Below are 27,897 nucleotides of genomic sequence, written 5' to 3'. Positions count from 1 at the left end.
CCAGGAGGGCAAGACCACATTCTGTTTAATAACAACTCCATAAAGGACTGTACATGCTATTTTGAGCTACCTCCCCTCCTTTACTGTGGTTGCTGCCACATACAGGCATGGAGGTGTGTAGTGCCATATAGTTCTCTAAGTCTATATGTAATGTGTGCACATGTATGCAGGTGGTTGCACATGGATGTATTTATATATAGCTCTGTAGAAGTGTTTATCTCGTAAGTCACATTATCAAAACATGCGAAGTATATCCAACAAAAATTTTCAGGCAAACATGTTTTGGAGCTGGAAGACCAAAGGCAAATCAGACTCATTTTAGTTATTAAGGGCTAGTGTGGGACAATGTAAGGATGAAAGCTTTCAGTAGTGGGTCCCTCTCCCTTTTTGTTTTGCTTGCATTCAGTACCTTCTCCCCACACATCAATGCACCTCTGTAAACACTAGCTGAACAGGATACAGACAATCCCCATGCAGCCTCCCCTCTACAGAAAACACGTCCAGGCTTGGGGGGAAGCCCTTGAGAACTGCTTTGCAGCAACCTCCATTGTCCCATACACTTATGCTAAAGGAGTTTCAGATACTGAGAATACAACATTTGCAGACCCGAGCCTTTAGTTATTTTTACACATGCTTCAGGAATCCATCCTGCACGCCACCCTTGAGACTCCCATCCACCACCCTTGTACCTCCCAAATCCTCTGCCTGTACCCACCCACGTCTGAAAAGAGCTGAAACAAGAGGAATCTAGTTCCCTGTAAAATTACTTTTGAGTTCCAGTTTTGTAGTGTAGGGATTCCCAGAGACCTCCAATCATGCACAACATCCACAAATCAGAGAAGAAAAATTAAAGCCAAACAAGAATATATACCTGCAAAAGAGCTTTTGGCTTGCTACATTGCTCAAGCATGCAGTATCTGGAAAGAAGGGAAATCCACCTACACTTGCCTTATGGGAACACGGCAGAGCTCTGGAAGAGGATTCTTAACCTTGTGGCCTCCAATCCAATCATGACTGGATTTCCATGCCAAATGAAAATGAATCCAGAAGGCCAATGAATCTGGACTACATGCCTTTATCTTATTGGAAGCAAATCTTGATGCACAATCTCATAATGGAGAAAAGCCTTTTTAGATGTTTTTGTCTTGCAAGCATGGACATTTGATCCCTTATGGCAAAGCGAAAACAAGACTAGGTTTCAGAGGGCATTTAAAATGTCCCCAGCTGAAGGAGATGAGGAAGATCCTAGCAGGAGAATTCTTTCCACAGAACACTGCAACCCCTCTCCTCCCAAAAGACAGCAGCTACTACACATCAGTGGGTAGGTCCTTCCCACGGCAGAGGGGTTGGACTTGATGGTCCCTTTCAACCATTCTGTGATTCTCTGGTATCTGCACTGAAAACATTCCTGAACAAGACTTTACAGTTTCAGCAAACATGCTCTTTCTCAGAATCACAGCCTAACTAAATTTTTCCTCTTCCAACAATGTGTATCTGCACTGGAAAAATACAGCACATATTTCTTTCCTTTTGTGCAGACCAACAATGACAATCATAGAGCTTCTCTTCATTTTCAAGGAAAAAATAACACTTTGGTCTGCCTATGCTGGGGAAAATGTCAGTGCAAGGATGTAAATAGACCCTGATGTTGCAAGCGCAGATCTCCCATGTCCATTTGTTAACATGGTAACCCTCACCCTTATCCCAGTCATTCCACGGAGCTGGCTGTGCTGCCCAGGGAGCACGGTGTCCCCAGGCTCCAGGACATTCTCTGAGACACAGAGACACTGATCTGGCACAGAAGTGCAGCTCTTCTGCTCATGCACAGGTTCACTACTACTCAGCCTGGGAAAAGCCCATGGTACAAAAGAGGCACCTGACACTGACTTGACAGCTTGCAACCGTATTTGAGACTGTGCTTTAATGACTGTAGGCTGTCCTACACATACATTTAGTTCGAATAGGCACCATTTTACTCACATTTTCCCTGTTTATTTTTCCTTTCCCTGAGCCATGGCATAGAAATCTTTCCCTGTCAGATTGCTACAGGGGAGGAAAATCAAAGATGAAAGTATTACTTATTTACATTTTTCTAGCTGTAAGCTGCTGATAATCGCTGTATTGGAATTAATTTTTTTTCTTTCCTTTCTTTTCTTTTTTTCTTTTAGAAAAAGTCAAACAGCTCGTTTAAAAGATATGCCAGAGTTGTCTGAACAAGGAACACTGGAAAATCCACCTGGGAGAAATTAGAAGGAAGAGCTTAGACTTTGCCAACATTGCTCTGCTTTTTATAGCATTTAGAGGCAGGTTATCTGAGTTTGCTTCTCCTTTTAGGCAATTATCAGTACAACAGTTAAGGCAAACTTAGCTGAATTTAGGTATTTTGGCTCTCCAGTGAGATCAGAACTCACACTAACTTCATTTGGGCAAGGAGTAAGTTCTTATTTTGTGTATTTCTCATACGATTTCCCTGAAGAACAGAACACACTGTGAGCTTTTTTTTGAAGACAACAAAGAAGAAGCTAGCAGGTACCCAAATCCAGAGAGGTCCTTTCCTATCACTGTCTCAAGAAAAATGTGTGGTTTGGACTAAGGAGTACCATAAGCTGCAACAATCCTGGACTTACAGCTTGTTTAGCAATTCTGTACCTCAGTCCACTCCGCTGGGAGTCTGCCATGAAGCTTCTTACCTGTTTTGTGTAAACAAAAGACATCAGGCTTTTCTGGACCTTTTTCCAAGCCTTTCCCTCCCTGCCACACACAGTGGTGCACAGGCCTGTGCTGTTGCACACAGCCTTGCCTCACCACAACACCTCCTACCTCTGTCAAACAGAGAGATGACTTTCCTTCTCCAGTTCTCCAAGGCTACATTGAACATTTTTCATTGCTGCTGTACACAGTACAGCAGGCACAGGCTCTGCCTAGGTGTGAAGTACTCTTCTGTATCTCACATTGGACTGGAACTGGCCTGAAAATAGGGATAAATATCCCTTCCAACAGCTATGCTTCACTCTTAAACAAGTCTCCCCTCTTGCAATTACGGGATAAGACTTGTCAGTATCTTTAGCTGCCATGGAGTTTGATCACTGAGTGCATACACGATTTGTGCATGTTAATTTTATTAATTTCATGCATATATCAAGTTACTCATGTCCTCCTGCCCAGTTTCCAGGGTTTACTTCAAAGGAGCCTGTGGAAGGGAACAGTGAGGGAAACAACAGGGCATAAATAACAAAGACCAAATCAAGTAAGAGCATACTAACAATTCCAAGGAAAACACTAAGGAAGAAAATGGGGAATAATTTCCTTCTTGGTACCCCAGTGGGTCTTATTCTTTTCAGACAGACATATCACAATCAGCTTATGCCAATTCAAGTTGCATATGCAACCAGTTTTCCACATGACCATCTACACATTTCACCAGCCCTCAGTGATGCCTGCCTCACCAAGAGAAGCAATATGAAGAGTTCACCTCACTGAAACCTTTATTTAGGTAGGGGACTGGGTTAGTTTTCAATAGGGCCAGTTCCTGAGCAGCCAAATGAGTGTTAGTGCTGGTGCTTTTTAGGCAGTAGAAGTACAGAGCTGGTGGTGGTGGTGGAAGAGAGGAGGCAGGACAGCTCCTTTGAGCAGCTTAGACTCATCGTGAAGATGCCGTTTCAAAGTGCTTTTCCCAGTTTCTCCAACCTGACATAAAGGAAGGCCAGCTGCTGAAAACAGCACTCTCTCTCCCTCTGCTCACAGCTCTTCCATCTTCACTTTTATAGCAGGGTAAAAGTCCCTGGCTTGGTGTGGGCCAGCTGTGCATCAGCATTTGCCCAAAGGCTGTGGGAGGTGAGCATGGTCAGAGCAGAGTTCCCCTTCCTTCAAAGCAGCTCACCACTGGATCAGCTTAGAAGCATGGCTGAACTTGCTCTCTGCAGCGAGCCTGTCCTGAAAAGTGATGTTACCATTTTTTAAGGGGAAAAAGCAAGTGGATGACTTGTCAGCAGCTCTCCAAAAGAGGATGATGATTTAGAGGCACAGAAACTGAAAGAAGCAGATAAACTTCTCTGTCCCAGAGCCTGAGGTAATGGAATTGAAAAGAACCCGGAGGGCTCGTAAAGAAAGCTTCAGATTTATATAAAAGAAAAGCTCATGAAAGGGTATAACTAATCAGGTATGAGCAATCATGGGAAAAGGAACAAGAGAGAATTTTCTTCCAGTAGAAGATTTTAAATTAGGGTCACTTCTGGTTAAGCCTTATTTCATGTTTAGCACAGTAATTTCGACAAGTTCATGCTGAAGACTTGGAGGAAGGCTGGAGGAAAGATGGGAATCTTCTATCTCCACTACTTCAAGAATATCTAAAATTTTCTGTAGTGCAGCTTTGCTTCATGTGTTTGTGGCAAACAGCAGAGCTCAGTTTCTTAGTAACTGCAGATCAGGGATACTGAGCTCACCTTTCCTTCTTATTTACAGCCTCACAAACACAATTTGGGCTCTGACTGTTTGGCTGGACTCTCTCCAACTCATCCCTCCTCACCAGGATAAAGGGACTGCAGGCCAAATTTCGCTCACAGAGCACCTGTGCCTCCCATATGCTTGAATAGGTGTATCTATATAATAACAGCTTTTCTGGGAAATGTACAGGAGGTTCCAGGTCTCTCTTTCTGGTATTGGATACACACAGGCAGCAGGCCTGTTATGTAAGAAAGGACCAGATTACACAAACAATTTTGCACTTTCAAAGAGATTCAAACTGCCTTTCCAGTTCAGCTCAGGCTGCTCACTCGGGTGGCAAGTGTGAACTGGAAGATCTGCTCTCTCTAGTCAGACTCCTAGCAATTAGCTCTTTTGGACTGTGGAGAGGTATGGAAAATAGCCTTTTTCTTACTTTCAGGAAAAGGCTGAAATTTTATTGTTCACAGAATGTTAAATCATTTATGAAAAAAATTACAGAATTTAGTAAGCTGGAAGGTTTTTACAGAAAGTGGTTTTCAAACCAGTCTGCATTCACAGAGAATGAGGCTCTCTACAGGTTTCTAAGACAGCAGGTTATGGTACTATAAAGTAGGGTACAGTTCTTTATCCCAATTCCACAGAGGCTAGAAGAATCTCCAGATTTTCTCTTCCTATTGGACTCCACAGAATTTTCTATATGGTCAATTTTTTTCACACTTTTCCTTATGTAGGTAACTCCCTGTCACTGCTTTCCATGGAGATAAGGTCTATCTTTTAGACATCAATCAGACATCATGGTAAATGTACCACATGTCCATCTTAAAGAAAAAGAAGCCCTGGACAAGTTGACCCACTTGTCCCAGCCTGTAAACAACACAAAGGGATGATCAGAAGCTACTCTGAAAGTTACTGTAAACATCCAGATTGGTCCTGGAGAGGCACATGGGAACAAAATGGTTTGGAGAAAGAAACAAACAAGCCACCCAAATCTCCCACAACGGTACACACCCAACCATTTTTGTTTCCCTAAAGACCTTTTAAAAGAGAAATAGCTTTAAACTTACTCATTTACTCATCTGCTGAAGTGCTCTTGGCACTTGCCCCATCTGCCTTTTCTGGCTAGTGTGATTTCCCAGGCCCTGCTCCACAGCTGGACCCAAGCCAGTTCAGGACAATGAGCTCCCAATGGCCCTGCAAGAACTATAGGAGATCATTTTTATCAAGCCTTGCTGCCCAGGGGAGGTTAGTACCTCAATGTGTAAACATCTTTGAAGAGATATTGAAAGCTCATCACTCAGGAGAAGAGCGACCTCCTTAGAAATGCAGAAGCAAGACCAAGGAAACACATAAAAAAAGATGGGTCACAAAAACTTTTCTCTCTTACCTACACCAAATTACCAGTGTAACTTTAACATCCCAGAGGTCTTTCCTTTAGAAGTGCAGTGGAGAGGGAAGACAGATCTGCTTGAAGTGGACTTGGCTGGAAAGACCTGGGTATTGAAAAAGGAGTCCCTCTTTTTGCAGCTGCCTGTGTCAGTGGGAAAAAGCTGATCAGGGTGTTCTTCCTGAGAGTCCCATTCCTACTTTTCACAATTCCTGGACATCATTTGCTTTGCTTGCCAGGAGCTGTCTAAACTCTGAGACTTGATGATATTCCTCCAGTGACATTTTGTTCGCCTTAGACATTCTTCCCTGAAAATATGCAGGAACTGAACCTGAAGCAGGAAAGAAGCATGTATCACTCTCCTGTCATCCAAAAAACACACCAAGCCTGAAGAGGAGGCAAAGAAGAGACAAATGTATCATGAATTAAACAGAGCAAATATGAGTCAGAGTAAGTGAGAAAAGAGTTGCTCCTGGAACAGCATGGCAGTGTCCAGGCAAATTCCTTTCTATAGCTCATCAGATCCAGCATCTGATCTACACCCATGCTCTGCTGATGCTTCCTTGCAAGAGGTCTTGCAATTAAAACTCAGCACTTGGGTAATCTCTGCTGGTTCTGTTCAGTCCTCCAGCAAAATCAATAACCTTATACAATTTTTGCTTTTGTTGTCCCTGTTTATTTTCCGGTGAGAGCTGGAAGTGAAACAATTTCCTTTCAAAACCTCTCCCTCCCAAAAGGAGGTCTGTGAAAAATGGCAAGGAATTGCAAGAGACCATTCCCCCTAATCAGAGAACATGTTTTTTTTTAAAACAAAAAAATATATACCCCGTACAAATACGGGAAACTCCTGAAATCAGCTTTCTCCACACCTAAAAAAGAGATGGGAAGGAAAAACAGACAGACCAAGTATTGAGCATTATTTACACTGCTTGGGGGTAGGAAAACAAAAGAAGAAAACATAGGCAGGAAGAAGAAGACAAATAGGAGGAGAAAATTTCCTCTCACCCCTTTTCATCCAGCTATATTTGGCACTGCAGGAGTGGCAGAAATGGGAGAGGTGCAGTATTTCTGTTAAGTCATGACTGGAGTACAGGCCTTTCCCATTACTAACTGCTTTGTTATGAACACTTCTCCAAAATGTAAAAAGGTTAAAAAAAAGTGCAAAAACTGAAAACTGTAATGTAAACTAGGTATCTGTGATCTCATAGCTGTATGCACTGTCCCTGGACCTGCTGCCTACTCTCTGGGTCTCCCCATTCTGCTGGCAAGGAAAAGACAGAAGGACACAGCAGCAGCACCAAAATGGGCATGTCCTCAAGCCCCCTGCAAGAGTCAGCTTTTTACGACTGTCTCCGTAGCTGAAAATGTCCTTTCCACTGGCTTCCAGTGCCCACTGCCAAAAGGACACACCGCTCTTGCCAGCTCCTGGGAAGGCAGAAATGTCAAAGAGAGAAACAAACAAATGGAAGAGACCGAAGCATGAATATCTGAGAGCAGGGTTAGGTTTGTATCTGCACCCATTTCTCCATGCCACAGCAGAGCCGTGCCCACAGAGCCACTCTGGCAGCACAGGCCGGGCTCTGGGAGCACAGCTCGTACCCATCAACCCTACAGCTTGTATCAAGGTGCTACTGAGGATCTGGTTGCACAGCACATCCTTCATGGCCTGATCCTCTGCATCAGCCACAATCCCAACACTAGTGCAATCTAGATCTGCAAAGCCACAGCTTCATTTAAAACCAGTTTATATTCATATATTCTACGACATAGAAGGGGGCCAAGTCCACAGAGCAATGTCCATTCTGCCAAGATGAATTCTAGCCACAAAGCTGCTCCCTACACCAAGCCTATCTCATCAGCCACATCCCCAGTACCAGAAGAGTTTATATCCACAGCCAAGACTTTGTGTTAAAAAGACTTAGAAATTATTTACCAATCCAGATCTCTCCAAGCACATCACATGTTACCCAGAGCAATGAAAATCCAAAATATGTGTCCATGGGGGAGGGGAAGAAAAGGTTTTTGTGTCAATCACTTTGAGATTTTCCTCATTTAAAAAAATAATTAAATGTCAGGAATGGAAGGTGTGTCTGCTTGGAAATATGGGGAGCTGGAGAGAAGAATCCCTGTAATTGCATTCCTTGCCACCCCTCTCTTTGTTCAGCAATGATGAGTACTTCACAGAAAGCATCAGTTGTTTGTTTCTCCCTCTTCCTCATCAAAGGACTGCACCCCAGAGGAGGTGACATCTGAGACTTTGCGGCTCAGTGCAGCATGTTCCATCTCCTCTCGAGGAGACAAAGATTCCAGGTCCCGGCACACTGCATCATCCTCCTCTGGAGAGGGCTTCTTGTTTAGGAGAGGAGCCTTCTCCAGCCTTGGGTTCCCTTCATCCTCAATGTGGTCCTCCATGTACGTGCTGGACTCAGCTCCTCCCCCGCCCTGAGCAGTCTGCAGGGGCCACACGTGGACCAGCCCCGTGCTCTGGATGAAGTTCTGCTCCTGCCGCTGTTGCTGCAGCTGCTGCTGCTGCTGGAGAAAGCTGCTCTGAAGCAAAATGCTTTCCTGAAGGTTTGTCTGGGACTCATCAAAATTCTGGCCTAGGTAGGAGCCAGTGGCTGGGGAGGCGATGAGGGACTGGTCACTGGCCTCCCAGGCGTCGGAGGAGCCCAAGCAGTACATGCCCTGCGAGACGTAGGAGTGAGGCCAGCTGTCATACTGCGTCTGGGCCATGTGCTCTGCAAGCAAAGGAGGCAAACAACACACAGTTAGACACTCTCCCTAGGCCTGGCTGGCTCATCCTGGTACCCATGCGCCTGAGCATGGCACAGGGTGGGTGAATCCACCTTTAGAGGCAAGGAGGGCAAAGAGAAAACACAGTTCTGGGCAGCTGGCAGGTGACCTCAATACCACCAACTGACTGTAAGAGCTGGCAGCTTTCCACAGTTGTGCTCCAAAAAGGCAAAAGGAACTGGGCTTTGGAAACTCTCTGCTAAGATTAGATTCCTTGGACAGCTCCACAAACAGGGGTGACTCTAGCAGATCTGACTGGGGCTACAGAATAAAACAGAGTAGAGCAAAAGAGAGCAACCAAAGCAGGAAGGGGGTGTCTTAAGATTAGCAAGAAGGACTGGAGCTCACCTTGGCTCTCCATCAGCTCCTGATAGTTCTCAGAGTAGTTGCCTGCTGGGTTGTCCTGATTTGAGTTTACACTCATATCCTCACCATCCATGGAGGACCAGGCCATGAGAGTTGCTTCAGAAATAGCAAATTGCTCCATCACCCCTGTGCCAAAGGAGACAGGGAAGGGAGGCAAAGATGCATTAAAGTCTCCACTTCTTGCCATCATCCCTTACCCCATTTGGTCACACTGTCCCACTCTGGTCCTATCTCAGCAACACCCATCACCCACAGCTGGCCCTCACCCTCTCCACCTTGCATTCCACTGGCAATATCCCAACCGCCAAAGTCTCTCTCTACTTCAGCCTCTCCCGAGTGCTTTTCTCAAGCTTCCGCATTTTGGAATCTCTCAGGGGCTCCCCTCTGGGGGCACCCCGCCGCCCCACGGCAGGTGCCAGGAGGCAGGCGTGGCTACCTGCGAGGAAGCGGGCCTCCTTCTCGCCGTCGCTGAGGTCCGAGTAGGCGTCGGCGTCCTTGCGCGCGCTCTCGTGCGTGTGCTGCTGCTGCTGGCTGTGCGCCTTGCCCCAGCCCTGCCACTCGATCATGTGCGCCACGCGGCCCTGCCCCATGGCCGTCGGCTTCGTCACGTGGTCCTTCATGCTGCGGGATATCCCTAAGGCGCCAGACATTGGGAAACAAGGCAGGGCTATTACACAGCTCTGCTTTCCAACGGGGTTTTACCTCTCTCAGAAGTGGAGCTTCTCCCCTCCTGTCCTGACAGGATGCATGGCTAGGGCTGGCTGTCTCCCACCTCTCACTGCATCACTCTCCAGGGGAGTTTCTCCATCTTCCCCTGGACAAACTCTCAGAAGGGGGGGAAAAAGGGGAACCCCAAATATGAAAGACCATTTCCTTCCTTGCCTAGAATCCATTTAGGATAGAGCTGGGCATGAAGGATGAAGCCTGGAAGTGAACAAACTAAGAAACAAAAAAGGGGGTTAAACCCAAGACTGAGGGGAAGCAATTGAAGATGTCTGAGCAGGGGTGAACAGTGAGAAGCCAACAGGAGTAAGACAAATCTGTTCTTTAAAAGGGCAACAACTGTGAGATTGCTGTATTTAGAACCATGGTGTTGGAGACTCCTATAAGGCCATGAAAAGGCAAAAGCCAGAAAGGAGCATTTGTGAGAGTGACAGAGAGATATGGGAAGAGGCCAAAGGCCTGTGGAGAGAAGCTGCCAAGAACAAAGTCAAATTTTGAGGACCTCACCAGAGAAAGATGATTTAGCCAAAGCCCCAATCCCATAAGCATTGGAGTTGCGTTTCAGCTTGGGAAGGATGGAGGTCGTATCTTCCATGGAGAGCTGAAAAGAGAGAGAATATGAAGAAATGATATACAGGAAGGAGAAAAGGAAGGGAACTGAAACGAGAAAACAGTAGGTAGTTGGAAGATGACGAGCAGAAGCAAGCAGTAAGAACGCAAGAGGGAAAGGAAAATGAGAGGCTATTTAACCAGGACTGGATATTGCACAGCACTGGGACTGACTGAGGCAAGGCCAGAGGGAGAGGCAGAAAGAGGCTGTGAGAAGCCTCCTGTTGGCAGCTGCCAGCCCTCCACAGACACGCTGCAGCATTCCCAACTCTTTGTTAGAGATGCAAGACATGGCTGTTGGACAATTCAGGGATCTTGCAGTGGGGAGCTGTCAGTACAATAGGCAAGCCACAGTAAAGTATCATATATGCATAATACTACCAATTTTTTGGTACTTTGATTTTTTTTCTTCTTATATAGTCTTAATAAAACGATCATGACTACAGCAGTGATGGGTCCTGTTTCAAGCACCTACATCTGTAAAGAAATTTGGTCTACAGCTCTACAGCTCTGCTTAATTTTCTTGACTGCCTTTTCTGTGTTTATCCTCAGTCCCTGAATAACAAGGACAGGGCACTGTTGGGACAGGCAGCCGTCACAAACATCATCACAAAAATAATCTCTCAAGATGAATTCATCAGGCTTCTTCAGAGATGCCAGGCATTGCATATGAGGCTTAACTTTCACAAGGGCTAAATAAATATTGCTTCTGCTCTTCATTTCAACCTCTCTGAAAATCAAGGCCAGAATCTTTCAAACACAAGGATACTCAAAAGTAGTGACTATGACACTGAAAATTTTAAATCCTGACAGAAAACAAGCACTTGGACCTCACAAAAAGTGAATGGAGCAGTAACTGGGCAGTGAAATAACTGGAGGCAAAGGAAGGCATTGTAAAGATCTCACACCGTGTATAACACCAGTCAGTTGCCAAAATATGAGAGGTGAGATTTTATGGAAACTGAGTGTAAATGCAGCAGCTAAGGCATCCTGTAACTGTGGAAGCAGGAACGTGCTGTGTGTGTAACGTGAGCTGAAGAAATCAGAAAGCAGAGGAAGAACAGCAAAAAGTGAGAGCACAGCCCTTGTTCCATGAAGCATTTCCTTTGGTGATGAAGCTTGCTGGAGAAAGTCCATCTATGCGCCCACTGGTCATTCCTGCCCGGGTGCTCCTGCTCAGTATCCACCACTTGTTCCAGGAGAGCCTGGGGGCTGGGCTGTGAGCTGCCTCATGGAACCCATCAAAAAAAGAAAGTAAATTGCAGAGGGCTCCCACTACTGCAAGGCTGAAGAGCTGTGACATGAAGGCAGGAATGAATGCGAAGGGAAGGAAATTCATGATCCAGCTTTGGTACCAAAGAAGATCTATGGAATTACACTGGCTAAGAGCTGCCTCATGAAAGAGCTCCATGGATTCTCTATGGGTTGGAAAAGGGGAAACTGCAAGTAAGGAAACTGTCTTCTGCTTTCTTTAAGGAAACACGACCTTGCGTACTTTGCTTTCAGCTAGACATAGGTGCAGTATCGGAAAAGAAAAAAAACAAATTTCTTCTAGACAGTTGCTGCATGCACCATTATTTTCCAACACAATTTGTTTCTGTAATTGATTCTAGGCAAAAGATCTCAAGACCATAAGTGCCCCAATGAAAGAGGTGAGAATTAAAAATTATATTCAGTGTCCCACATGCTTCCAAATAACAGGAAAGAAGAAAGCTACAGGTATTTTAAAAGTTTTGAAAGAATCTAGAATTTGAAAACACTTATACTACTCAAAATGGAGCTGCTAATCCTGGCCTTCCAAGTGTACAGAACTATAAAGTTAATTTATGTGAAAATATTTTGTAAGTACCCTTTAAAAAAGTCCAGTAGAATAAATATGTATTATTCCTCTTTCAGGATGCTGTTTCTGCATTAGTGAAAAAGAAAAAAAACTTTTTTCATGGCACAAGTATTAAGAGCAAAAGGAACACATGTAATTAAAATGTTTGCTTTTCATCTGCTTTTAATTGAAGTTAACTGGCACTCTCCATCTACCCTAGGAGACATAAAGAATTCTGTTACTTCTGCGTGCAACTGAAAATGAGGGAGACATTTCTCCCAAACTTCTCCCTGAAGAAGATCCAATGATGCTCTAATCTAGGACTACTATCTTTTAAAATATGCTGGACGGACACCTTTCTTATGTAGCAGTGCCCAGAAATCTCAAAAACAGAACATATGAAATGGCACACATTTGTCCCCAAAAGGATGAAAGCTATTCAACAGCCACCCACAGATCAAAATATCTGCCAGACAGCAAAAGATTCAGAAGCAAACAAAAATCTATCACCATCCTCTGACTCGGAGACAACTCCCAGAATTTCAGCAGCACGAAGGACTTTCAGCCATGTTCTCATTCTGGCCTCTACTGTATCCAACGTCAGACAAACCCTGGTCTTCCTATGACTAGAAATTTGAAAAGTGACTCAGCGCATACTCACATTGATACCATCCCAGGAGAAATCCGTCCGTGTTTGCTAAAGAAAGCAAAGAAAGGCACCACGTCAGTGTAACAAACAACTTGCAAGCAGCCAAGCAACTCCAGTGGTTTGCCACAATCAACAGGCACTACTTTATCTGGTGTGTTCTAAAAACTTGTGTTTTTCAAGATGGTTTCACTCTCTGCTGGTGAATATGGTGCCTGCAAGGGTCATGGTGTTTGAAGGTGAAATAGTGAACAGGGTGACAGAGTAGGAAAGAACAAAGCACCTTTTCACAAGACTCTCCTCTTAAGTGTGGGTTGCACCACTTTGAGGTTAACACAAGGAGGAGCTACACCACCTTTGTATTTTGAGTGTCCTACAGCAAGCTACTCAATTCTGCTGAAATTATTTTCTTCTGCAGTGTTTTGGCTTGTCCATTGTGACTCAATCGCCCCTTGCGAGCCAGAATCACTTCCCACATCAGCCATCACAGCACCAACTCAGAGTGTGCTTCCTTCAGCTGGGAGGACTCATCTCAACATCTCGGGTTTGGGGATGGAGACGCTCAGGAAAATCTAGATGACTCATGTTACACCTATGGTAGCCATTCATATAAATCAAAATGATCACTGAGGTGTGGTTTATGCTCGTTGACTTTTAGATCTGCTTTGATTTGACTGAATTCTCCATACAAGATTGGGCCCAACAATTTCCTGCCAGGACTCCATGAAACTCTTAAGTGTCTTGAAGGTGCTTTCCAAGCCAGCAAGGTACACAAACAAAATAAAAGTACTATATATATGTACATCTATTAACATTTTTCAAGGTTTTGCAAACTGTATATTATTTGTTAAGCTTATTTGTGAACATTATTTGTGATTCTTCAAATATTATGCATTTAAAATAGATTTTATCTTTCTAATCATCATCACTGCATACTCTGAACCTTACAAAGATGAAAATTCAGGTATCCAAGAATGCAGAAGCTGCAGTAATTCAATGAACCAGCCCTTAAAATACTGCATGGTAAGTTGATTGTCTGTGAGTTATTAGTGAATGCATCTCTAAAATTCAAAATGCAGACAAATGTGTTTCTTCAAAAGATTTCATGGCTGTGCTGCAGAAGCTGGGACAGACACAGTGCTGGACATTCCCATGTGAGTCCCTTATTCAAGGAATGCAGACCTACAGGCTTGTCAGAACTGTCACTGTTTTTCTCATGTTGTGTTCCACTCCCGTCATGACTGGTTAAAAAGCAGTTTCATTTGCAAGTTCTTACTCACTATGGATCTTGTGAAGGGAGTGACTCAATTCTGTTCAGAGCAAGCCACCCTGCCCAGGTATGATCCTCAGGAGCTCCCTGGCATTCCAGCCCTCCCACAGATGATGCCTCAGTGATGCACAACACCCATTTCTGAATGGAGAATTCAAACTTTCTCATCGCCTTGGCTCATCAGCTCTGGGCCAGGCACTCACCTCAGTGGAAGGTCGATGGAAGCTGCTGCCATGCAGTGAACTCGTGCTGTCCATATTGATTTGGTCCACATCTTTCAGTCCCTTCCAGTCTACTGCAATCACCTCGTTTCCTGTGGGAACACATCTGGTCAGGCTTCTGAGTGCCTCTACAATTTGTTCTACCAGTCTTAAACCAACTCAGCTAAATAAGCAGGAGAATCATTGAGTTTAAGGCCACAACAGACTTAAATCAGACATTCCATTTGTACTCAGACCACCCGTACCTCATCAACTATTACATTTCTCACAGCTTTCTCTATATGAAGACAAGTCACTTGTGTTTTTCTCAAGCATGATGTATGCTTGGCTAAAGTGCAGATTCATGATGTGTGACTGGGAAAGAATCAATTCCTAAGACATCCCTTTTCAATACTGAACCATCATCCCTGAAAAAGGCATTTCACCATTACGGCTTGAATTGGTTGCACATCAGCTTAGAGCTGCTGAAGCCTTTGCTTTGCCACCCTCAGCAAGAAAAAAGACCTTTGTAATACCTGCCATTACACTTCAAATTTTAAATATCAATAATACAAAATACACATGATAAAATTTTATTAAGATTTAAAAATTAAATAATATGAAATGTAAAAAGTGAAACTAAATGCTAAGAAGTACATGTAAGTAGTCAGCCAGGTAACCAGACTGCTCTGTACAGTCAGCTATTTACTCTGTCTTCAGCCTGCGTGAAGCCTCAAATTCTGCTTGAAGTTATTTGCTCCCATGTCATGGAGGAACCATTGTACTGTCCTTAAACCTGAGCCTCCTATAATCTGTCAAGAAATGTAGCTGTCAAAATGATCATCTATTCCTGGGATCAATTCAGCAAGGTCTAATCTGGTTGGATTGAATGTGAATGGTTCCACCTTTATGATCTTCTTTTTTTTTTTTAGTCTTTATAGCAAATTTCTCCTCCACAGATATATGCAAAGCCCCTTGCTCATTCTAGCAGCTCAGGCACATTTTATAGAGTGCTCATCACTGCACTTCCCCAGTACAAATCCTCTGACAGGTGAGAGATGCTGCAATCCACCCCACACAGGCCTGCAGGGGCCATGGAGGCACTTCAGGGTGGGGAAACCTGAGGCATTCATCACCAAGAATTCAAAATGCAAAAAAAACCCAGATTTTGTCCCCTAAAAAGGCTAAACATGGCAATACGAAAAACATCAGAAAGACAACGCTGTTTGCATATGGTGGTGTCCACCACACCTTCACATCTCAAATTTCTGCTGTGCAGCAAGGTCCATTTCTGAAAGGACTAAGGGATATTTTTTCCTTCACATCCAAAGGATGTTTCTGTTCATCAGAACCAAGTGCTTTAATAGCATCCCCCATATGTTCCTAATTAGGCTGAGTAAAGCTGCTGTTCTCTGAGTTGCAGCTCCTTGCAACTCGGGGAACTCAAAAAAAAGAAAAAGGATTCCTGTACTGCATGTTACAAAGGTGAGCACAGAGGTCAGACACAGCCAGACCTCTAGAGAAGGCAGGACATGGCGATGACAAGCATGACAAACACCACCCTTCAGGGCTGTGATCCTCTTAACTGGTTCTCCTGACAAGCACATCCATGTACTGGGCCTCACTGAGCTCTTGCTGACTGCACTGCCACAGACTGGACTGGCAACCTTGAGTCCAGCAAGGCAAGAGAGGGAGATCTGGGGATTTCTGAACTCAAGCAAGAGGAGCAAGGCTTAATGGGCCACTTGTGAGTTGCCTGTTGCCACCATGACTAGGAACTTCTTATATTTGGGGTCCAAGAAAACTGCTAGGGCTAGAAGTCTCTCTTATAGCAAAGGGAAGTCCCAGGCAGAGCTGTGAAAGCCCAGCTGACAGACCCAGGCACCATGAGCTGTGAGGTCTGGCTTAGAATGGAATACATCTGTCCTCAGTCCCCCTGAACAGGGCAGAGGTAGAGGGAAGAAGGAGGGAGCACTGCCAGGAAGTGCAAATCTGGAGAGGAAGGATGGAGGGGTGGACTGTGATCAGGGTGGACTGAGGGTCCAGCAGGGGTCAGTGGGAGGATGAAACTGGTGCCAAGAGCAGAGCAGGAGCCTGCCCCTGTACACTGGGATCCAGCTGCCTGTTCCTGTCTGTGCTCCTGCCCTCCACCTGCAACCCTGCACACTAGAAGGGGAGAGCTGGGGCATTCCTGCCCCACAAGACAGGGATGCTGGAGAGGCAGGAAAGATGTCACCTCTCCCGAGCAGCTGTACAGAACCCTTCAGTGCAGATAACAGTGTCACACCTGCTCTATCTCCGTTTACCCCAGGTCTTTTTCCTGCACTGTCAGCTCCTTGTGAGCACAGTGCTGTGGCCCTTCTGTGAGCCTGGAGCCACCCTGGCACACACTGCAAGCAGGCTGCAGCACCATTCTGGGCACACACTGCAAAGACACCTCCGCCCCAGCCAAAGGAAGAGGAGCCTCTTGCTCAGCACATGTCACTTCACAGCCCCAAAGTTCCACAAATGACACACAGCCTTTGCTCTCAATGCTGCAAGCCCACTGATGGTTTTCTTGAAGTGTTAGAATGTGGAAAATATTCACAGAACCCCTCAATGATTTGTGTTGGAAGGGACCTTAAAAAATCATCTAGTTTCACCCACCGGACACAGACAAGGATACCTTTCACTACATCAGGTTGCTCAGAGCCACATCCAACCTGGCCTTGAACACTCCCAGGGATGGGACACCCATGGCTTCCCTGGGCAACCTGTGCCAGTGTCTCACCACCCTCAGAGTAAAGAACTTCTTCTTATTATTGAATTTAAACCAACCCTCTCCCATTCTGAAGTCACTTCCCCGGCACCATCCCTCCGTGCCCTTGTAAAGTGTCCCTCTCCAGCTGTCAGACCCCCTTTAGGTCACAGAGGGTGCTATAAGGTCTCCCAGAAGCTCTGTCTTGTCCAGTATTAATACTATTCTGGTAGATGGTAGCATCAAATGGTTGAAGAACATCAAACAATTATTTGTCTCAAAGTCCAAACCTGTTCTGTAATAGCAGAGCTGAAGACCTACAGAATTTATTTACTACTGCTTCTCTCCAGTTGAAACAGCTCATCAACCCAGTTCAGGGAAAAAGAATGAGTAATATGTGATTCTGCATGCTCTATAGAGACTGAATAATTTTTGAAAATAAATTCTTGGTCTAAACAGTTTCACAGGTACTAAGAGAGAAATATATTGAGAGAAAATAACTCTTTAACATCTGTTAAATGGTTTTAAATGCAGTCATATCTGCTGAAAAGCTACAGCATCACACACTGGTTGAAAAGAAATTGTCTAACTGATGTTGGGCCTGGGGCAACATTACTCTCTCTTATTGAAAGTTGGATAAAGGTTAGTGGGTTTTTTTCTCTCCTGCTAGAAATAGCAAGAGCAACATTAACTCATGTTAGATCAAGTAATGAAAAAACAAGTTCTACTCTGGCAAATGGAAGGAAAGAAACATGGAAAATCAGAAAACAAAAGTATGGAGAGTGAAGTGGGAAAACAGAAACTGAAAAAGCAGTACTTTGTAAATTACTATTCTTTTTATCCAGTCTCTTGTCAACCTCTTCCTCCCTGCAATTAGTAGAGAGTTCTTTTCTTTTGTAATGGTATGTTTCTTCTTCAGTATAATTTCTCTTATCCATCTCCCATTCCAGCTTCTGCTAATCATCATGACTATTCCATTTGTAATTCTATGATCAATATCCTCTTACAGAATAGTATTTGCTCTTCTCCATATAGAGCTGATAAGAACTTAAAAATGAGTGGTTCATAAAGCTAATTTTAAAGTGGAATTTTTACAAACATGCTATCATTCTCGTTCAGATGTTCTGAAATGAGGTGATGAAAGTTGAAAGATAACTGAGTTTCTGACCTTGTCATTGTTTCTGTATAGAAAGGATATAGAGGGGTTTCATTTTCATTGAACTTTTAAAAGTTGTCTTCATTTATTTAAAAATTTGTTATTTGGTTTGGGGTTTTTTAACATCACAGATTTTATCCTTGTTTTGGAAGACTCAGTAGATGGCTGAAGAAAAAGTAGGAAGCTGATTACATGAAGCAGAGAGGGAAAATGAAAGCTGTCGAAATACATTAAGCCACATTATTTCAGATCATGGCTGCTTTGTATTTTTTAACACAAATTAGATAAAAACAAACTCTGCAAAAACACTTATAAGAAAAAGATGTCTCCATCACAACTGACGTAACCTTCCAACTCAAGTCATTTAAGGCTTTGGGGGAAAATATCATCCCTCTTTCTCTTACAGCACTATTAAGGTAAAAAATTAAGATTTATGTTTAAGTCAAGCCTTTCTAAATAATAAAGATGAAAAACATTTAAAGAGGAAAAAATGTGAGGGAAAGAAAATATCTTTTTCCCCACTTCTTGCTTTATTTTGGGTTTTTTGAGCACCATAACTTTGGACTCTCAGGAACTAGGGAATATGTGTAGCAAGCATTCCCAAGAAAAGTGAACATTTGATGAATGCACTGGAAAAATACAAAAATCATCTGGATGACTGCACCTCACCTTGCTGATCTATTACTACTACTTTTTTACTATTTCTGTAGTTCATTTTGCCACATACCCTAATTTACCATGAAGAGGCTGAGCTCCTCAGTTGGTCATATTTTCAGTTTCTGTGCATTCTATGACCATAAGAAATTCACCTTGTTTTGAATTACTCAAAACTTAATCTAAACAAGCCCATTCTCCTTGGGTTTCCTCTTGACATTTTCTGAATTGCTGTTTCCACTGTGCATTAATTGACTCTATATTTGGTACCTGTGCCTGCATTTTGTTCATTTACCAAGGTCCATGCTTAAATCAGGCTTCTGCATCTAAGACTTTAATCTACATCTACAGCCTTTATTAATCTATTGTGCTGTAACTTCTGTGCTGGATGTTAAACATCATCTCCAATTTGTCTTCTCTATTTTGTGCCACACCAAATAGATGAACAGTGTTTGAGAGTCTTGAATTTTGTTTTTCCCTTGCAAACATCATGCTGGTGAAGATCTACACCATAAACCAAATAAGTATTTGTGTTAATTTACTTTCTGATGTGTCACACCAATTAACACAAGAAACAATTTAATTAAGCAATGACTTTCCAGCACTGCTATTATCCCCTGTTAGCACACTTTCTTCTGTTTCTCAAATGTTACTTTCCAGCAGAGAGCAGAAACCTTGTCATTTGATACTGCTAGCTAGCATTAATGTTGGTAAAAATGAATATTTAGAGTAAATGGTTCAATTATTCCTTTCCATTCCCATTTTTTCCCCCCGAACAACTAAGAAAACAACAAATGTAATTGCAGTAATTATGATCAGTCTTTAAATTGTTCTTTCCCTGATACCAATTTTCATGATACCCGTGGGAGTGTGTATCTTTGTCAAACACAACATCATCGTGTCTTGTCAAATGTGGTTGAAATTAAAGCAGTTGAAACTGCTGGGAAGGACTGACAGATGGGTGGCTAGAATAACCATAGAAACCTTCTCCCTCCCTACCTGCTTTACACAGAGACAATCAAAGCTATCCAAAGGGTCATCAAGGAAAGGAATAAACCTCTGTCACCGGAGCTGTCCCTGAGGTGAACCTCTGAAGGAAGCACTCAAATTCTCTCAGGTAAAGCTGAGAAATCCATCAACCCACGTTATTCACCTAACTCTGTAGGAATTCTAGCTTGTACTGCATAAGGAAGCATAAAAATTAGTTATCTGCTGCTGGCACCTACCAACAGGGTCATTTGTGGAAGAGAAATGGAAAAAAACCTGTTTAGGTGGAGGAGACAGAGCAGAACAGTTTGGTGCTCATCAAGGCAGAGAAATGTCTTGGTGTCCACAAAACAGATGTCTTTCAAATTTCTGATAAAAAATGGAAACACCTACAGCTCTGACCTGTCTCTAAGATTAGGAATCAGATGGGCAGTTCTAAGGATCTTTGCTTTGAATTTGGATAATTTGAGTACTTTTCCAGACCATTCTACAGCTTCCTGCAGGCAGATCCCTTTTCAGAGCTGTTTAGGAGACAGAATTAATGAACTAAGCCCTAACACCTACATTTTTCTTCTTGACTGGAAACACTGTCAAACCAACACTAAAGGCTACTGCATATCTTTAAGTAAAAGATGAGCAGAGAGCCTAATCCTAGACAAAAGGAGCTCTGCTTTGAGAAGCCATCATGTCATGCGGGCTAGGGAGGTACTCCAAAATGAAACACAATTGGAAACACATCCAATTAACACAAACTCCAAAAACACCAAACCTCAGAGCACCGTCTCATTTGCAGAACAAGTATCAGCCAGCAGGAACAGCAGCGATGGGTTTATCCTCATTCTTCACTGCTTCTCTGAAGTGCAGGGAATGTGTCCCCAGGGCCCTCACTCAGCACAGTAAGTATGAAAACGTCGATATGAACCAAGGTAGCAGCCCCTTCTGCCTGGCCTGCAGCCAGCCTCACAGAAGTAATATGCAGCAGGCAATCGCATATGTTGCTCTCCATAGGTGTTTAAATTTTAATCCCCCTGTAGCCAGCACATCACATGGGCGCTGTCCTGGAGCACAGGAATACAATTAGATGTGCCATCTTTGTGCTGTAGTTTCACCCTTAGCAGTGGGGAAGAAGAACCACCCCCAGTGCTCCTCAGGAGTCAACCAGCAGATCACAACACACCTTTCCCACCTCAGGGATGCTCCTGGTCCCTCTTCATGGAATGGACAAAACCAGAGCCTGCTCCAAACACCAGCACATGAGGGCAGGGGCAGCCTGTGAGCTTCAGATCCACCCTCCTCACCTGCCCTGCCTCAGCTGTGGGGTGTCACCCTGGCAGCCCCAGGGTTTACAGCCAGGTGGCTGCACCCTTCTCCTCCACAGCCATCACACACTTGGTCACAGTCCCCACAGAACATCTGGTTTGGGGACAGCAGCAGTGGTCAGAGCCAGACAGGAAGCACTGAGGCTGCTGACTCCCTGCCACCACTCTCCCCCAAAAGCAAAGTGTATACCTCAGCCTTTTTCTCCTTTTTTTTTCCACTATATTTTCCTCCACATCCAATAAAGGATGAAAACTCTCCTTAGCCTTCCTTTGGCTGCTTATGCATTTGCAGAAACCTTTTTATTGCCTTTTATGGCAGCAGTCAGACTAAATCCTGGTTGCTCTTTGGCCTTTCTAATTTTCTCTCTGCACAACCTCACAACACCCTTGCAGTCTTCCTGAATGACCTGCCCCTTCTTCCAAAGGTGAAACACTCTCCTTATTTCCTGAGTTTCAGACTAAGCTCTAGTCTTTTTCCCCACCAGCTCATCTTTTAGCACACAAGGACGGCCTGCTTCTGCACCTTTATGATATCCTCTTGAAGAATGTCCAGCCTTCCTGGACCTCTGCCCTTCAGGACTGCATCTGCCAAACAGTCTCCTAAACAAGTCAAAGTCTGACCTCATTAAGTCCAAGGTGGCAGTTCTGCTGACCCCCTCCTTACTACTCTGAGCATCAAAAAGGCTCTCATTTTGTGATGGCTATGCCCAAGACAGCCTCCAACCACCACATCACCCCCAAGTTCTTCCCTGTTCACAAACAAGAGATCCAGCAGGTGCCTTCCCTAGTTGGCACACTCACCAGCTGTGTCAGGAAATTCTTACACACTCTCCAGGAAAACTCCTGGTCTGATTCCTCTCTGCTGTATTGTATTTCCAGCAGATACCTGGTAAGAGAAACTGTTCCCAATCCTAGAAAGCCACCAGCAGGGCTTCAGGTGTCCTCTCCAGAGAGAGCTCCACAGCTCCCGAAGCACCTGGGGAAAATGACCACGAGCTGCTGGCACTGAGACTGCAGGGGTTGAGCTCACCAGACAGAGATGCTAGCACTCAATGCCCAGCCCTGCACCTGCTCAGGTGTGGTCACATCTCACCATCACAAACACCATCACACCGACCCCTAACCCCACCCCATGATTTTCCCTGCTGTCCCTGAGGGCATCCACACCTACACAGGGGGTACCTACTGTTCCAGAAGCCCCTCTGATCTCCACATCAAGGGAACAGTCATCACTCTCTGCCAGGTATGCCCATCATTTGTTCAACCTCCCCCTCAAACCCAAACACCGAATTAACAACCCCTCAGGCCCATGATAAGTGGTTGTAGGACCACTCATTGTCACAAAAGAATGAAGAACCCCGGTGGCCAGTTTCTACTTTCAGCTAATTCAATAGCTCATTGGGAACATCATCTGGGAAAATCCTTCATCAAGCAGAAGGTTCAAGTTTCTTCAGAGGACTCCCCAAGTCAGGCCTTTTCTGCAGACAGAGGGAAAACCGGCACACCACACATGCCAATGTTCTGTCTCCTCCAAAACTCATTATTTTGATTCTGGTTACTCTTCTCACATCTTTTTGGTACAGTTTCTATCCCAAGACCTACTAAATTATAGGTCCTCTTCATCAACTATCCTGTTTCTCACCAAGCTGGATATGTCCAGCTCCAGGAGGTGGAAATCCCAAGATCCCAGCAACTAACAGTGCTATTTCTATTCCAGTGCTCTGGGCAAGGCATGACTAGGCAGCACCTACCAGTTCCTGGATATCATGGAAATACAGGGGTGCTCTGCTCATTGTTCCCCCTTGGTTCCCTGTTTTCCAGGTTTTAGTCTGTTAGTCTGTTCTCTTTTCTTATTGCTTCCTTCTTCCCAGCCCTCACTCCTCAGTGATTGGGTTATTTTCCTCTCTGGCTCCTTTTCTTCATTCTCTTCTTTTGGGAAGTGGTGGGAAAGGAGGTATTTAGTATTTGTTTGGGATGGGTATCAGCTTGTCCTTTAAGTGGGAGTGGATGTGTAAGAAAGACAGGGAACGATTCAAACAGGGGAAACAGCAGCGATATTTTCCCAGAATATCTGTCCTAACCTGTCACAATTTACACCTCAAGTAGCTCCCAAGACAGACTCGTCTCTGTATTTAGTCATCTTTAAAGAATTCATCTGTTCACTTCTAAAATCAAAACAAAGGCCTTTTAGTACCCATACCATCCTATGTCAAGTACTTCCACATTTGAATTATATGTTACATGAAGAAGAACTGACTTTTATTTGCTTTAAACTTGCCACTTGCTAGTTTTGTTTGATGTTTAGATGCTGTTTTAAAATTGATAATTAGTCTTCTCTCATCATTTTCTCCATACTGTTCCTATCCCAGAGAAAATTCATGATTTTTTAGATAGCTGTCATATCCTTAACCATCTCATTTCCATATTTGAGAAATCCTTATTTAAATGGCTCCTTTCATATTAGCCACACAATACCTTTGATTGTCTTTCCTATCCTTTTTTGAATCTTTTCCAGTCTTTGATTATGGTCTTTCTGAAATGGGAACAGACCATTAGGGTCAATGCATTATAAAATTTCAAAACAAGGGAACCATATGGATAGATACACAGTATAATGCTATTTCTCATTTTATTCTCTTATTCTTTTCCTAATTTGATTGGCATTTTTAGTGGCACTAAGCATTAAGCCACACAATATAACCGCAAGATCTGGTTCCTGCATGGCAACAGTAAACTCAGAACCTACATCACTGCAAATGTAACTCTAGAATTGCTTTGCCTGTGTGCATCATTTTACATTTATCCACATCAAATTTCACCCATCATTTATGTCATTTGATATTGTGAAATCAAATGACCTAGTAATGTGATATTGTGAAATCCTTTCCCAAATCACTCCATGCAGTTTTCTGTCTGCTCCCCCAAATGACTGATTACTTTATTATCATAGTTTGTTACCTCATTATGTAGCCCTTCCCCTTTTTAATGTCATTTACAGATATGCACATATCTGAAAAAATATTCATATCATTTATGGATATGCACAAATCCGGAAAAAATATCCCTGTGAAAAATGGACATTTCCTGCTAATCCTTGTTTCCTATCTTTACCCAGGTACTTAAGAAACTTCTCTGATTCAACAGCAGATTTATGTCTTTTAACAGCCTGGGGTGAGTGACCTTTACAAATGTGCTTTGCAAATCCAAGTGGACTACTGCCACTGGACCTCCTATGTCAATATTGCTTGTTGACCCATTCTAAGACTTATAAATTGTAATATCAACTAACAACTGTAGGGTTAACTCTTCCTCAGTACATCTTATCTCTCCATGCTTACACTGATTCTGTTCTTCAGAGTAATGTTTATTAGCTTGCCTCCTAGGCATATCTTGTTAACTAGCTTACAGTTCTCCAGATCTCAAAATCATTTTAAGAACTGGCATGACATCATCTACCTTCCAATCTTCATCTACCAAAGCAACTGGAAAGCATTACAGATAAAAATCTGCAGTTCAGCCCCTCCAGCCTCAAACTTCTCCAGAAGTCTCACATGAACATCACCTGACCACTTTTTTGTCTACCTGCTCTACAACCTCACTGAGGCTTTGATCTGAAGCTGATGTGATGCATCTCAAACAAGAAAAGGCTTCACAGGATAAAATTCCACAACTTCTTCCACAATGAACAGACACAAAATTGTTGGGGTTTTGAGGCTGGGGGCAGAGGGTGGTGATGTTCTGCTATGGTATTAATCTCTCTGAGTCACCTGAAGCCTCTTTAGTAGTAACACCACGCACTAAGTCCTCCTAATCATTGCAAAAGGCAAGTTATTTGCCTTTTACAGGCACTTTGAATAGCTCCTGAAGTAAACATTTAATCTGCAGCCTGCCGAGCTTCCTGTCTCCACAGCCTCTTTGATCCTCCTCTGCCTGTCACAGCTTTCTGTCACCATCCTGGCCAGTGAGCATAAATGGCCAGCAGTATAAACCCTAAAACTCTTTTTCCCATGTGGAATGTCAATCCCTATGCTCACCATTTGGGTCACCAAACTGTTTTCTCCAGCGCACTTTAGAAATTCTGAACTGAAACTTTCCCCATGAGCCACGCCTGATCAGCATCTGCAAATAAAACCCCATTCATTTCAGGATATAAAAATTATATTTCATTTAAAAGTCTGGTATACTCCTGGACCTGGGAATGTGTAGCTTAAACTCATGGAGAAACACACTGATCATCTAGTCTGACCTCCTTAAAATAAGAGAGGCTAAATGTACTCCCTTTGTTAGTTATACTTTCTGTTGCTGTGCTTGAACGAGGGCATTTTTTAAAATCTTGATTTTATTGTGTTCATGTAACAGAGGGCTCTGTACAACTCTCAGTAAATTATACCAATAGTTCAGTATTTTTACTGTTTGATTTTTGCCTCATTTCCAATCTGAATGTATCTGCCATCCTTCTCTCACATCTTAACAGCTTTCTACTAGGTTGAAGAGTCAGATGACTTTGAGGTCGTTTTTTTCTTCAATCAAACACTTAAGGACTGTCATCAAGTCACTTCTGTAAGTTTTTATTCACGGTTCTATGTTTATTTTCTTGTCATACTTCAGTTTTGCAGTATTTCTCAAAGTGATAATAATAGAATTAGACAAAGTAGATGAAAAATAATTTTTTCACAAGTGCCAAATGCAGAGAAAATATGCTTTTCTCTCTTCCTATTCAATATTTGAGATCAAAGAAGCACATCAGCTTCCTTGGCTGCAGCATCTCAGTAGCAGCTGTTGACCTACTGATTACCACTTCCAATATCTATAAGCTTATTTAGTGTGACTGCTCACAAAATAGAATTCTGGTCCTGTAAATAGCATTCACACTCTGCCATTAGATATCTAGATTAACTCATATTTGGTTAGATTGAAACACACACTGTCTGTCAGTACTTAAAATGAATCAAACTGTTCCCTATCAGTGATTTATCCCTTCCATTTGTTACTTTCATTTTTAGCAGTTCTTCTAGTCATTGCAAATACTATCCAGTTTATCAGTATTTTAGATCTCCCTCAGGATTTTGAGCATTATGTAAAAATCACACGGTACTTGGCAAAATTAGAGCCACAGGTTTTTCAACAATGACTCTTTCCTTGTTACTATTTTGCTATCTATTGAATTTAGATGCACTTAGAATGTACTGTACTCATATATTAATTAACTAAGAAACATGTGGTTCTAAGCTGATTGCTAGCTTATTAGAGGTTGTATCTTTTAACAATCTTATATTTTACCTCCATCACCATGACTGTAGGTAAAGTACTTCTATCAGAGAAGTACTTGGCTGCAGGGAATCTCATAAAGTCATGAAATTAAGTTAGCTTGACAGGCTCTGTTTTGTATGAGCCCATTCTCACTGATATATTTGCCTTCTAATATTTTATTGGAAATTTTAACTAATCGATAAAATTAAATAGATAGGTCATCTCACAAAACCTTTAAAGTTGTGCTAACATCCCAGCTTTTCACTTGAGACCTTCTTCACTATTTCAAGATCTTATAAAATAAAGCTTTGACTTTTTATCAAAGTACTTAAAAACTCATGAGTGTGAATTATCTTCAATTGGTTAAGTATCAGTCTAAAATCACAGCTGTTTGCTGTTGGAGAATACATCCTTATTAAATGACCTGAAAACTACTTTTTCTACGTCCCCCCAAGAAAGCAGGCCTAAAACACTTATTGATTAGTTCACTTCTTCTGCTTCAATACACATCAGTCTATAGAATTAAGACTCCCAGCTTTATCATGCCAATGAATTCATTACTTGCATTTTTCCATCAGCTCCTTGGTAATTTCTCTCATAATTCTTGCAATATTACTGCCCATAGGAGTTCACAAAATGAGTATGCTCTTCCTCAGTTCTGTTCCTCACATCTGTTGCACTGTACACACACAGAGGTCTTACATCAATCAGCAACATGCCAAAGACTGTTTTCTGTTACTAATGCCTGTTTCTGACACACACTTACCTTGCACATGCATTTTGTAGGACTGTTTCCTGATAAAGCCAGGCTTATGCAATCCTGCTCTTTGCCAGCCTCTCCCCACCACAACTTTGAAACCACCCACCTGTATTTCAGAAGCCCTGACGAGAGAGGGAGGTCTCAGAGATCACCCGTTCGTACAGCCCTCAGGACAACCGGCTGCTAGGGCTGGGAGATGCTCTCTGCTCAGAATCTTACTGGGACAAACAAGTTCTCATCCCTGAGCCCTCTACTTCAGCTTCTAAAAGTGATCAGATTGAGAACTGCTTGAAAGAGGAAAAGCCAGATTGGGAAGAAATACAAGTAGTGAAGTGAGACCAACCACAAAGCAGTCTGGTCTGGAAGGTGTGCCTTTGTCCCTCTGTTCTGTCTCTATCCCAGGTAAGGGAGGAACAAGATACCCAGATGCCCCTTTTCATGTATTCCCACTCTTTTACTCACATCACCTACAGTTTCTACATGGAGCTCTGTGCTCCCTCCCCTTCCACCTCTGTGCATGCAACTAAATGAAATTATTCCTACTTCCATGACTCAGTTTCCGTCTGCATTACCATCTCCTTTCTGAAGCTTCTCCTCTCTTTATTCCTTTTCACTGACTCACTAAATGTTGAAGGTGAAGGAGGTAGGAACTGGACACCTTGAGACATACTTGCTATGTGTGAAGTGTGCATGCAGAGTGGATGTCTCACTTTTTCACACTCCAAGTGTGTAGACCACACTTGCCATTCCAGATCTCATGTCACACACCTACAGATCTGTG

The 27,897-nt window shown here is 43.2% G+C and overlaps 1 protein-coding gene across 3 annotated transcripts in view; it reads right to left on the bottom strand.

Moving 5' to 3' along the window:
* Positions 1-7: 7 nt before the first annotated feature.
* The window catches only part of FAM131B (family with sequence similarity 131 member B), a 33,729-nt gene continuing 5,839 nt past the window's right edge, over positions 8-27,897 (bottom strand). For 2 of the 3 annotated variants that reach the window (XM_064723992.1, XM_064723985.1), the window contains exons 2-7: positions 14,257-14,366; positions 12,799-12,834; positions 10,217-10,310; positions 9,423-9,620; positions 8,969-9,112; positions 8-8,565 (exon numbers count right to left, since the gene is read on the bottom strand). In XM_064723992.1, the coding sequence (XP_064580062.1) occupies positions 8,018-8,565; positions 8,969-9,112; positions 9,423-9,620; positions 10,217-10,310; positions 12,799-12,834; positions 14,257-14,366 (1,130 nt within the window). In that variant the 3' untranslated portion in view covers positions 8-8,017. Of the gene's footprint in view, positions 8,566-8,968; positions 9,113-9,422; positions 9,621-10,216; positions 10,311-12,798; positions 12,835-14,256; positions 14,367-27,897 lie in introns of those variants that run through there. The other variant, XM_064723999.1, reaches the window with a different exon arrangement.

The sequence above is a fragment of the Zonotrichia leucophrys genome, chromosome 1 (assembly GCF_028769735.1).
Source record: "Zonotrichia leucophrys gambelii isolate GWCS_2022_RI chromosome 1, RI_Zleu_2.0, whole genome shotgun sequence".
Taxonomy (NCBI): Eukaryota; Metazoa; Chordata; class Aves; order Passeriformes; family Passerellidae; genus Zonotrichia; species Zonotrichia leucophrys.
Note: the sequence above shows the minus strand (reverse complement) of the source record. Positions and strands in the feature narration are given on the sequence as shown.